The sequence below is a fragment of the Melampsora larici-populina genome (assembly GCF_000204055.1).
Source record: "Melampsora larici-populina 98AG31 unplaced genomic scaffold MELLAscaffold_6, whole genome shotgun sequence".
NCBI lineage: Eukaryota > Fungi > Basidiomycota > Pucciniomycetes > Pucciniales > Melampsoraceae > Melampsora > Melampsora laricis-populina.
This window is the reverse complement of record NW_006768770.1, coordinates 1,713,178-1,726,516: the sequence shown is the minus strand read 5'-3', so window position 1 is coordinate 1,726,516 and position 13,339 is coordinate 1,713,178. Positions and strand designations below refer to the sequence as shown.

Sequence of the window (13,339 nt, the reverse complement as noted above, 5' to 3'; positions counted from 1 at the left end):
TAAAGTTATGCATATATGCCGGAAATAGGCCAAAATACATAGCATTATGCATTTTCGCAGGCTATGAGCTAGGCTTTGAGACTTAGGGCCCAAGGTTTATGCCTAATTATGTACTTTTTATCCTGTATTTTGAGTAAAAGCTATGCAATTGGGCTTCCAAGACCCGGTTTTTTGGGGTTTTGACTTATGCATTATCATTTTTGACAAAATTATGCAATAAATCCAACTTTTAGTGCGCACCAAGTTGGGGGAAGTCCTGGCCTATGCAAAAAGGCTGATTATGCAGTTGCGTGGGTATGCAATTGCGCGGGTTTGACTGTATAACAAAATCAATCACTATGACGTCACAATATTCTTTACAATCACAAGTGTAAGATGATGTAACAAAGAATCCACTAGATCACTTAATAAGCCTATAACCTGGTCTCATTTGAAGATGCCCTGCGGGCAGCGGACCGCCTTTACAAACGTAAGGACAATTTCGCTGGTCTCTGCACTGCCCTACGCAGCATCAACGCTGAAGCTCTGTTTGGTGACAAAGGCACCAATCTAACGTCATACGAAGACAGACTAGTCGCTGCAATTCGAATGGAAGTGGAAACATTCTTGTCTCGGCTTAGGAACTTTAACAGTGGCAAGCCAAAGAAGCAGCGCCTCTTTGGTTGACCTTCCATGTTACGGTGACATTCTGCCTTTTTCTATTTTCTCAGTTCAACTTTTGCGACACTCACTTTTGTATGCATTAAAGTAATGAACAGTGTTGGGTTTCTTTTACACACGTCTTCACAAGCTAATAGTTGATTATTTTGTTTCAGCACAATCATTTATCTGAGTTTTGGATTGCTAGTTACTTTTTTCGCTTCAGCACAATTGTTTTTCTCAGTACTGCATTGCTCATCTTCTTTTCCTCTCGTCCGTGCTCCGAGTCATTCCATCTTTGTCACATTAGTTTTTTGTGTTGTATTTGCGTGGTTTGATTGCGCGGATTCCGCCTTGCCAGGACTCCATTTTGTGTAATGAACGTTCCGTTATTCCGTGCAAATACCATTTTCTCATTCTGATCTAATTCATTTCCGCGCTGATACGCGGAGCTAATCGAGCTCCGCGGTGCCCGGGTTTGTGAAGGAGCGGAAACAAGCGTTGGACCGGCGGGCCGAAGGCACCGCGGGTGTAGCAGTGAGATCCACGGTTCTATTCTGAATCTGTTTCGTAATTCCATTTTCAATCGTCAATTATAGCAAACCTGCTGGTGGAATAAGCGCGTGCGCAGTTGAATAGCGGCGATTGAGAATGGAAAGGGTGATGGGGCTTTTGAAAAGTGATTGGAAATAAGTACGATTCGAGGTAGAGCATTTGGAAAAGTTATGCAATATGAAATGCATTTGAGAATTGTCAATAGGTTGCTGATGAAAAGAATGGATTTGAGCGTGAAAGGCAGTTTGATATTGTCAATTGTTGAAGATAAGCGGTGATGGAGGGGAAGTTTATGGGAAATGTAGGCGGATCAATAAAAAATAGGTGCTTTCAAAAAGCAATGATGTCAATCAGCAACAGATGAATATGAATTGAGTGAGTAATGGACGTGTTGAATAACAATCAGGCGAGTCGATATGTGAAGAAAAGTTATTATGTATGGGGTGACGTCATAAAATAAGGAATAAGGTGAGCTTATCAAAAGTCAGGTGGAGGGGATTGAGAAATAGCTCGGTGAGTGCTATTGTTTGAGATTGATGAGATGTATTGAAAAGTATCAAGTTCAATAAATTGAATGAAATCAAATGAAATGGGTTGATTGTTCGCAGAGTGGTGGCAAGCCGCGGTGGTGTGGAAGCTGTTATTTTGGGGGGAAGTTGAAAGGTATAAATAGAGGTGCTTGGAGGTTGGAAAATGAGCATTGCAAACAAAGCATACTCCGTGGGTGCACCTCTAGTTCAGTGACCTCTGGTGAACTGAAGGCGGATATGTCACTGTTCCTGTCCTGTCAGCCAGAAGAGGTTTTTGCTGCGCAAATAACACTCTAATAGACTAACAAACATAGCACTATCATATTATTTTAAAGAATACATATATATATATATATACAAGTATATAAACAAGACACCTCTTACACTCGAGTTTCAAGAGTGCAATATAATGAAATGTTTTTAAATAAACAGTTATAGAATAAAAAGGAACTTAAGAAACAAACTAAAAAATAAATCCTTCTACATTTGTGATCAAAATACCTAAAAGAACCCCTACCTTCAAAGAAGGCAACCAGAAAGGATTAATTAACTAAACCAGGCGTATCAAAGCATACCCTCAGCTAGCCCTGTTACAACATCAGGGACTAGTCCAAGATATGTTTGATGACGCACCACAAGAAACCCTTAATTAACAAACTAGATCTATGTAACGGGTGCCCGAAGGCACGACAGCACCCGTTTAGTTCCATGAAATGAGGGGATGAACGAGACGAGTCACCCGCCGGTACCGAACGAAGGTACCGAAGGAATAATTCAGACTCACACCACTAACGTGGAAATTCCGAAGAACAGCCTGAAATTTTCCTCTAGTAGAAAATTCATTCATCCCACCTCAATCACCTTATAGGAAACTCAGAGGTAACAAGTCATTTCAAGTTTTTTCATCGAAAATTTTCTTGACCTGCCCACCCACCCCTGCGCCCGCCTCGCAGAGAGCCTACCCGGTTATGAGACCTGCGGCCTACCGGCCCCCCCCACACACCATGTAGTTTAACTGCAGAAGACCTGTTAGACTATATCGTAGACGGTTTTGTAACTAAGGTAAACTCTAAGATACAATAAATGGAATCCAATAAGTATGACACAAATTGAGATGCAATATATGAGTAAGATTCAGCTGAAAACTTGAAACAATATAGACTCATAGTGAAGGTGATTTTAATGGACTTATCAATTAACCAAATTTAGAAACAAAAATCTTTATCTTTTACTGTTAAGAAGATCAAATTATAACTTTTTTTCCTCCTTCCGTTGAAAAGATAACCTAGTAGTGCTTTCAAGAAACCTTATTTAGAATTCTTCATCGCTCCATACTAGTTCTTTTGTTTGGACCTATTTCCTTTTCCCTTTTCGTTTATCTTTTTTCTATCTGTATCAACTAGGACGCTAAAGATCGCTTGGTAGTAACCATCCGACTAAAGTTCCTTCAATCCCGGCTAGAAATCTTTTGATAAAGGCTTGTTTTATCAAATCAACGCTAAAGCGTTACCCAGGACCATTTTACGTTCTACGTATTCACCTCGGCAGATCATTAAGTGAGTGCACTTCTTGATATACTGGCAGTGGGTTTTGTACCACACCATAGACAGCTATAACCACCAATTATAGTCTTTTTTACTTACAAAGAACTGAAAAATAATTTCTCTCAGCAGATAGGAATCTCTTCTAAGCTCGATAAAATACATTTTGTAAGTATCTGTCATTTGATTCTAGACCAACTTTACTCATACTTCTAGTGTCAAGCTGACATGTCCTGTCCCACCGAAACACTGAAATTATGACGAGAGTTCATGTTTACAGGTTTCAAGGGGGGGGTAGGGATTTAAGTTTATGTAATATCTTGATTTCTGGTAATAAGGGGGCTCAAGTCAAAATATTTGCGTTCTCTTAAAAAATTGGGGAAAGTTTTTTACGGTACCGTGCTGTAAAAGCCACCATGTAAATATCCATGTAGCACGTCGACGTGCACACACTGAGAGTTTGGAATAAATCTCAAAGTCTTTTGGTTGAAATGAGACTGAGATTACTGTTGAGCACCCTTTGTGCTTTGTGATGTGTTCAAAGGATTTGCATAATCCTTTGTTGTCAGCAGGGGTCAGCTGCCTTTCAACCTCCCAGGTGATAAGGGGAAGATGCGCTTGATGTGGCACCTCTTTGATGGGTTGTTACAGGTTCTACGGAGAGTCTTTCGTGTGTGCACGTCGACGTGCTACACAGATATTTACATGGTGAGCTTTTCCCAATTTGTAAAAAAGGACCGTAAAAAATTCTTTTGGATCTCCTTCTAAGCAGTAAATTTACGCAAATTTGCGTAAACAATTTGGGATGTTGTATAACTTTTCCCAATTGCATAAAATTTTGCGTAAATTTTATGAAATTGGGAAAAGTTTTTTACGGTAAAAGTAGTAAAACACTTTGACCTGAGCCCCCCTATTAAGCTCACCAATTCATGTAGTAGTTCCAAGTAGTCCATTGCTTTTAATCCTCCTGCGATTATCTTTGTTATATTCACCAGACAAACCTTAAAATGCCATGGATAATCTCCTTTATATTTTCCCTCAAAATGGCTCATCATATTTGAGGCAAAGAGTTGAGCTTTGATTCCACAGTGTTTGAGTAGAGAGCCACTAAGGTTGAGGCACATCAGAATCGGATGTCTACAAAAAGTGAGACAGAAACTCGCAGCGCAGCGCGTTTTCCTCTAAGCTGCGAGCCAGACTTGAATGGGCTATATGATCGTTGATCTCAAAGTTACATAACTTTGATCCCACATTCCAAGCAACTCGTTGCGTTTCCCTTGATCCCATCAATTCGAAAGCACACCAGACCTACAGAAATCTCTGTGAAATAAATCCTCATTAGACACTCAGTTTTGATCATCCAGTACGAAAGTCTTGTGAAGCGGCTTTAAGAAGATTATAAGATATCAATACTTGAAAAAAACAAGAGTTCAATTGCCTATCTATTTTCCTGTGAATAGAAATAAACGAGAACAGGAGGTGTAAGAATTAGGAGTTGTACAAGTTATATTCGATGCAGTTATACAGACTTCCACAGGCTTTATCACTGGAAAGGTTTGATGACTGAAGGAAGCTATCAAGTCAGAAAATATCTGCTCACAAAATGCAAATTGACCAAGATAGACAAGCAAAAGAAAAAAATAGGACAAGTCAAAAAAAAGAACATTAAGAGTTCGAGAAAAGTATACCATCACAAATCCACAAGGAGCTCATCAAATAGATCTGTACTCGAAGTCTTGAACAAAGGGCCCACTCTCAACTCGAAACTACGTTGAGGTGAACTTTGCCCCACTTCTTTTGTCTGGTACGCCTGTGATTGATACTATTATTCGGTTAAGCAATCACAAAGATGCCTTTTTTGTCAAAGCTATAATTACCAGTTCATGTATGAGGTTGGGAAATTTGATATTCCTATCGGATGCACCAAAGTAATGAGATCATCAGCGTTTTGAAGACAATCAGAATACGATCGAAGGATTTTGGAGATGAACTCACTATCTTTTCCCGTACCTGCCAAAGCCGGAGTTCTAACTCGGTCGAAGATAATTTCTCAAAGAGGCGAGAAAGCTCTTTGAGTTCGATACTATTTTTGCCCTCCGGAGTCTCAAAGAACTTTAGCCATGTTAAAACCTCACTGTCTGCGATAAGTCGCCAGCTCTCACCAGCCGCAGATTTTTTGTTTTCCAATCTAAGCGCCTTTACCAGCTCTAGCATCACTGTGGCCGTCAGACCTTGACGTGACCATTGTGATATCTGATCACTACTCGTCAGTTGATCAAAACTCGTACTGGAACCATCATCCGGTGAAAAGTTTTTTTCTCTTTTAGCGGCGAAAGCCAACAGCCTTACACGTTCATTAAATTCCGCATTCAAGATACTTTGAACAGTGAGCTTTACTTCATTGTGAATGTTCTTGTACGTTGCATACGCTTCTTTGGCCCCATTTTCAGAAAAAGAGGGCCACTCCTTTCCTAACTGGATGACTTTGCCTAACTTATATATCTCGTGATAGATGGGATCTTCCTGACTATAACCTAATTTTCCGTCGACAAAAATGTTCCAAGTGTCCCGAGTCCAAACCTGACGCAAGGACGATCGTATAATCTTAGCAACTTTTGTCATACTTGTTGGTCCAACGATTTCTCTGACTTGCGACAATATTTTCTTCTTGATCCTCGGGTTATTCTCATATATCAAATCAAAGTTGTGGAATATTAAATTTTGTTCCAAGCCCGTGATTGATGAAAAGGAAGGTTTCTCTGAGATTGAAATGAAGTTTTTGTAGTTTGTTGCAAGCATGTTGACCGCCGCTGATTGAGATAAATCTTGTAGCCATTCATACTTTTGATCAAAATCCATGTAGTGCTTTGACCTCATCTGTTGTCGCACTTTCAGAACCGCTGCGTGATAAGAGCTAGGAGCCGATTTCATATGTTGAATAGTAAAGAGAGCTTCAAGCGCTTGCGACGAAGTAAAGCTATGCCTAAGTACAAAAATATCCGCTAGCTCCTGTGATGTGAATTGTACAGCCTCGATGCAACCCCGCGAGAATGATTCGTAATATTCACGTTCTTTTAGTGCTAGTATGAATTGAGCATCTTCATGTATCGCTTTTCTGTCAGCTAAATTGAGCCTTTCCAAGATGTCACGTAACCATTGCAGCTCCAGTAAGACAGATTTAGACTTATCCTCTCGCATGATTTTGCGCATCAAATCAACTGTTTTACCAACAAGTCCATCTTTAAAAGACTCCGCTTGGGCAAGCCGCGTTTGATAGAAAGGTTCCTTTAACGGCAGCTGATAGATTGATCTTGAAAAACTAGGCTGCCTGTTATGGATTTCAACTGCTTCGTCGTAAGACCAGTAAGGCCAGTCGTCAACTTTCTTCATATTTTTTTCGAGATAATTATAAGTTTCGAGTGAGGCGGCAGAATCATCGATGTGGAACACCGCTTTGCGGAACCTGTATTTGTCTTCAGCTTTGGCTTGGTCTCGCATCGCTACCACTCGCGCCACAAATTTGGCACGGATCCCAGGGTATAAGTCAGAGACCTCTTCAAGCAAAGCTAGGTGTCTGGAAATGCTTTCCCTATCGTATAACAACGCTGAAAAGCTATCGACCAATGCCTGGGCAATTTCTTCTCCTATTCTGTTATGATTCTCCTTCAAGAACATAAGCCTATTGTCAAAGTTTTTTCCACCCATTATCCGACGATACCAAGCATAGACTTTTTCCTTAATCTCGAGGTCAACGGATGACAGCGCACGGGAGAGCATTTCAAGGTTTTTTAATGGTGTTGACTTGGTCAGTTGTGTTGCTCCTGGGACCGTCTTGAGGGGTAAACTAGGCCATATCGTCCTGAAATCTGGTGTCCATTTCTCCATTGTTTTTAAGAAATCATTAGACCAAATCTGTACAGCTTCGCCCACGACTATAAGTAATTCCTTGTGCTCGGCTTCAACACCGATCTTCTTCCAAGAATTGAGGACTTTTTGATCTTTATACCACTCCTTATCACCGGAATTAATGATATCCTGAAGCTTCACCTCGAGGGTTGCCGGAATGAGACGCTCCAAAGTCGCATCCTCATGAGCTATGTGTGATTTCGAAGTTGCAAACAGTTCTGAAATAGTGGGGCGTCGAGTGCGTTCAGAAGCATAGCTGTGAAGACCGACACAAAGGTGGTCATTCATAGCATTGAAATGCTCGGAAGGGTCCGGGAAATTAGTTGTAGGATGCCAATCCAGGATCGCTATAAATCAAGAAGATGGTCCAAGATCATTACGAGATGTTCCCTTGGATCTCTAGAGGGGATCGTCAGATACTCACCTTGCGATGCAGGGGCGCTTCCCACACTACTCGGGGACGATGTAGAACGACTTTGAGTTATATGCGGATTTTTATCCGAAAATTGCGTTCCTTTCAAAGTCAATCTTTCAAGACTTTCCACCGTTCCTGGAAGTTCAGCAACATTTGAAGACAATTCACGTTTGTATTTCTTCCCCCGTAAGGGGGTGTTGACAAGTGATCGCGAGATTGACTTGGGGGAAGCATACGTCGTCAACAAATTTGAATCGGCGGTATAAATGAAAGCCAGGAGGCATGAATGGATAAAACTTAGATAAGTTGAACGCATATTTTCAGATTGATGAGGCGAAGGTTGAGCAGGAGGTGATGAGCACTCTGCGACCTCTTATTATATAAATGGCTGTGGGCATTGTATGGAGTTGATCTCTGGTACTTGTCTTGAGACCTGTAGGCTGTACCACACTGCTCCCAAAACCCTCGGGATTCAAGAGGTCGTTTTATGATAGGAGCCTTATTCGTGTGTCAATTCGGGCTACCAGCACCCATGATGGGATGTTTGAGATATACCACCCTAATCTTCCCAACTAGTGATACGTCATATTCATGGGGTATTTAGCCGCGCAGGTCGGTCAAGCCTCAAGGTTCTGCGTATATTCCGGCTTTCCTTGACCAAGGATCACTCAAGGTATTTGATCAAGTGTATGATAAAAGGTAAAGATAAGATCTTGTATACAAACACAAGGGCAACCTGGGAAAAACGGGAGCGTCGTGAGAATCAGGATCGAGAAATTCTGACGACCACGACCGTAAGTGAAACTTACCCGTCAGATATGAAAAGATCAGTCGAAAAGAACAACAAGATTATAAGATTCCAATAAAAAGAGAAAAGCAAAAATGAAGGTCAGACTACAAAAAACATGGAGATAACTGGATGAAAAATGACATGTTGTATACAGATTTCTTTCCGATGAGGAAAAGAAATTTGACACCCAGGTTTACATCAAAACAATCATTCAGCACACACACTCAAAACACGAATGAAAAGAAGAAAAATCCATCTTATTTCTTGACATTCAAAACCAACAACACAATCAATCAGCATACTTAAGTTCCCAGTACATTCCTTCATTGAGGAAATAACACCATATTCGTTCAAAATATGATATAACACGATCTATCAGGAATGAAAATGAAGACGAGCTGACTTGCAAGACAGAGAAAGATAAGTAGGTCAAAGAAAACCGAAAAACACTCCAGCGCAAAGCCTTGAAAAAACCAAATATTGTCACATCTTGTGAGACTAAATATGCTCAAAGAAATTGCATTTGCCAAGATTATCTGTTCTGCATCTATATGCACAAAAACCGGCTGCACACTTCACGGCATTCCGGGATCGTAAATAGTTATGAGCTTCGAAACAGATGCAAGAAACTACGAGGTTCATCAGATGTGGGCAGGATTCCTAAGACACCTGTGGGATCTAGATGGACTAGTCCCTGGCCATCGGGTGCTGTGATTAAAGGAAATTTTCGAAACAGGAAGATGTAGGAATGATGGGGGTGTAGCCATTGTTGATTGATTTTGTCCGATTTTGGTTGCAGCAGCTAGAAGGAAGGTATCCCTTGATTATGTTCTTCACAAAAAGTGCTTCGGTTAAGCTTTCCTTGCCAATGTACTGGATAGATGGTTCACCATTATTGATTTCCGACACCGCATAATTCGAACTGTGGTTTAAAAGTTTCTACCGCTAGGAAGCTCTTGCGGGCAGCTTGCTTGAACTGTGAACATAAAAGGATGATATAGGTGACGAAGATGCACCACGTTGAATATTCAAAGATGGTGCGGTTTAATCAGCTGTGTCCTGAAATTTTAAATTTTCAGCAAAAGACTTCAGAAATTTCACACGGCTCGTTGGCAGATTCCCTGACATTCAAAGCAAATTGGGACTGTCACGTAATGCCAAGGGCATTCAGCTGAGGTGTCATTTGTTTTTCGTTGGATGTCACATTTTCCACGTGTCATTGTTTGGCCACCGCAAGCGATAGAGCAGTTGGCAGCAAACCACCGATCTGATTTCTGTCCAAAGTCAAGGTCCCCTCATCCCTCAGTCACAGTGGTTTCTCAACATCACACGGAGCATTCCAACCTGCAACTCTATACATCATGCCTCAATTCACTATGAAAGACAGTAAAACACCCTCGAATGGAACGACTTTAATGGCGTGCAATACGGGCAAGCATGTAGCTCGAAGCCCAATTCGACACACCCAGCCCTCTCAGCATCTGCGAGAGTCGTCAGCGTGCTACTCACTTCAAAAAAATCTCAAGAATCTTGATCGGTCCATAGCCTCGTCTCACTCATCTCAACCTTCTATACGCCTTGACTGCCGGAGAGGTTTTTCGAGCAGGCTTCCCAACGTTTTCTTTGGCTGGCTATCCATCCTCATTCTCTCTTCGGTCTTATTGTTACAAGTTGATGCGTCGGCGCTTACAACTAACGTCGCCATTGGTGAACGACTTTGCTTCTATGCTTGGGTGGACAAATTACATGAGAAAGTCAGCCGAATTCAGATCGTTGATCGCCTACACGTCATGTTCCTCTGCTATATCCTGATTACCAAGTGATGTAGGGCTAACTAGAAATTGGGTGATTCTATCTTACTCTAGGTCGGCTTTTACTTCGCGGTTCAATCGGGTGGAGCGTTCGATATTGACTGGACCATCACTGACCCACATGATATGATTGTGATTGAGGGTGAGAAGGAAAGGCAAGGGGATTATATCTTTACCGCCAATGCTGTTGGAGAGTACTCTTTCTGTTTCCACAATGATATGTCGTCGTTCAGTGAAAAGTTTGTCGATTTTGACATCATGGTCGAAAACGAGCCGAGACCTGTGGCACCTGCCAAGCCTACGAGTATCACGGAACAAACTAGCAGCCTTGAGGACAGTATCTACAAGCTTAGTGGTAGTCTCAGTAACATCCAGCGTACACAAAAATACTTCAGGTAATTTGAAATGATGTTTCACTCGTAGCTTGTGATCACTTGGACGCCCTTTCGAACGAGTTGCTTACTTCAACTGTTTTCATTTTTGTCACTGACAGAACTCGTGAAAATAGGAACGTCTCGACAGTTAAAGATACTCGGGATCGAATTGTGAGTGATCGGCTTTGGGCCTTGTTATGATCACATCTATCGACAAGTTTTGTTCTTCTCTTACTCTGCCTATCCCCGCCCAGTTTTATGTGAATATTGGTACCAGTCTGTTGTTGATCGGAATGTCATTCACGCAAGTATTCATTGTGCGGAAATTGTGCGTCTTTCTTTTTCTTGGCGCACTGGTCAGATCTTTTCTCTGTTATGAGCAGAAGGTTGACTAATTGTCTTTCTTGCATTCTGGGATCAACAGTTTCAATTCCCCGGGAAAGTACGTTCGAGTGTAATGAAAAAAAGAAATGAAACTATTATGCAAAATGTATATGTACCTCAGAGGGAGAAGATGCAAGAAATTCCAAGTTTGAGTCATGAAATCTTACGTTCATCCATTGCTCATTGCTGTGGTATGTCAGCCAATGTAAGAGCCAAAGCAAGAGGTATAGATCATACCTACGTAAGTTTGTCCTTGCACCACAGAGGACGTCACATTCATGAGGGCAAAATTCAGACCGAATATGTAGCTGTAGGGAATCTTACAATCAGCAGACTGATAAGTTGATGCCAATGAATCTAACTAAGAATCATGGTTTGCTAATCAGGAGGGGATGGTAGACTAATAGGGGGTTTCAAGTTGCAGATTTTTACGTATTTTTACGCTACAACAACTTGCCCGTTGTTGTAAAATATGCGTAAATTTTTTAAAGCGGGACACCTAAAAAGGTGTCCCGCTTTTAAAAATACGTTGGTTTTACGCAGAATTTTTTTTACGGACAACTTGTCCGAATTTATAAATTTTACGCAAAAAACAAACAAACTTGAAACCCCCTAATATCACTACGAATGGCCGAGTTTCAAGAGCCTACATGACATGTAACAATATGAGTAAGCAAATACGTAAGAAGCTACAAGTTGTGGACCAATGAGCTCTTGTCATACAAACAGTGCAATATATTTGAGATCCTGGTATATCCCTATTGTAGTCTTTGCAATACCCTACAGGATATGTCAGCTATGAAGCCTCAAGAATTCTTGCTATCTTGATCAGAACTAGGGATAGGTAATCAGACTACACCACACCCCTATTATTACTTCAAGACAGGACAAAGAGTGTAATAGGTGCAGGTCACTTGTGATTTGCTGATTGGAATATTGGGAATGCCAGGTACTTTGGAAAAATGTTGGAATTGTTGGGTTGGGTTGGATGATCATCTTAACTTGGGCTAAATGACATCATTCTGTTTTACTGTTCCTTTTCAAACATCATATTTTCTCTTTACCAATTTTTATGCTCTTTATATTTCCAATTCAGTTATCATCATCAATTGACCTTATCATCCAAGTTTTAAACCCCTCCATCTCCATCCTAGTTTCAGTTGCCAAGGCTATTGGCTAATTGTTTTTACTTAATTTTTGCCATGTTCATAAGATGGTTACTTAACTATTATATTTCTCACAAAAAAATAGTTATGTAAAAAACAAGTTTTGAGGTCATTTTTTCTATTGTTGTTCTACAAGATTATTACTGAAAGAAGTTATGTTTTACATGTTTAGTGTTCCTTGTATGGGTGTCTATTTAGGCTACGTTTGGCCAGGATCAGTTGATTTAATGTATGTACCTGAAAATTGAGTGCATTTTGTTGCCATAAAATGTGTTAATTCAAATTTTCTCTTTTTTTGAATTTTTTTAATTAATGTACCTTATAATTCAACTCACATTTGACAAAATTTGATCAGATTTGATCAAATTTAATCATCATAATCTCTGTTGACCGCCATCTTGAGCTTAACACCTTCATCCCAAAACCATGTCAGACTCTGACTTTTTGTCCGGCAAAGATCAATGGACCTCCTTGTCCTCGTCATTGTCAGCTTTATCAGACAGCAATGAAGAATTAATGGAGCTCCTCATCAGTGCTGCTTGAGACCATATTGAACTAGCAAATCACTCAAAAGTTCTGTGTCAGATGTCTGCACTTATAGGTGCTATGTATGCGTGTGAGGTTTATGATGGAAGTCCAGTCCTCTTCTGAGAATTATGTCAAATGAACAAAGCAGCCACCGTGTCAATATTTGTGTAGTGCTTTGACGTGCACACACGGAGAGTTTTGAAACAAATATCAAAGTCTTTTGGTTGGATTTCAACTGAGATTGTTGTTGAGCACCCTTTGTGAATAGTGGTTTATTCATAGGATTTGCGGAATCCTTTGTCATCAGCTGGGGTCAACTGACTTTCAACATCCCAGTTGATAAGGGCAAGATGCACCTGTTGTGGCACCTCTTTGATGGGTCTTTACAGGGTCTAAGAAAAGTCTTTTGCATGTGCACGTCCACGTGCTACACAAATATTTACATGGTGAGCTTTCAATGGCCTATTGAGACATCTCAAAGGACAGCTTGAGGATACAAAACATGTCACTGTCATGGAACAAGTGATGATCTTTCTTTTTGTTGTTGGAAACATTGGCTCAAACGCTCTCACCTCAGAGAGGTTTCAACATTCTGGAGAAACAATTTCCCAATATTACCAACAGGTCCTCTTGGCTCTTGAGAATCTAGAATCTTTATTGATCATCCAGCCCAAATCTGGCGAGCTCCAACCCCACAAGT

At 40.8% G+C, this 13,339-nt stretch overlaps 2 protein-coding genes across 2 annotated transcripts; one reads left to right on the top strand and one right to left on the bottom strand.

Moving 5' to 3' along the window:
* Positions 1–5,176: 5,176 nt before the first annotated feature.
* Positions 5,177–7,902, bottom strand: MELLADRAFT_60679 (uncharacterized protein; the record flags this gene model as incomplete). Its single annotated transcript, XM_007406422.1, has 2 exons — positions 5,177–7,518; positions 7,596–7,902. 2 exons carry the CDS (start codon positions 7,900–7,902, stop codon positions 5,177–5,179), a joined length of 2,649 nt encoding a protein of 882 aa, XP_007406484.1.
* Positions 7,903–10,034: 2,132 nt separating this feature from the next.
* MELLADRAFT_29269 (uncharacterized protein) lies at positions 10,035–10,884 on the top strand (the record flags this gene model as incomplete). Its single annotated transcript, XM_007406501.1, has 4 exons — positions 10,035–10,130; positions 10,242–10,582; positions 10,681–10,755; positions 10,839–10,884. Coding segments are annotated over 4 exons (558 nt in total), but the record flags the coding sequence as incomplete, so codon positions are not given.
* Positions 10,885–13,339: the final 2,455 nt, after the last annotated feature.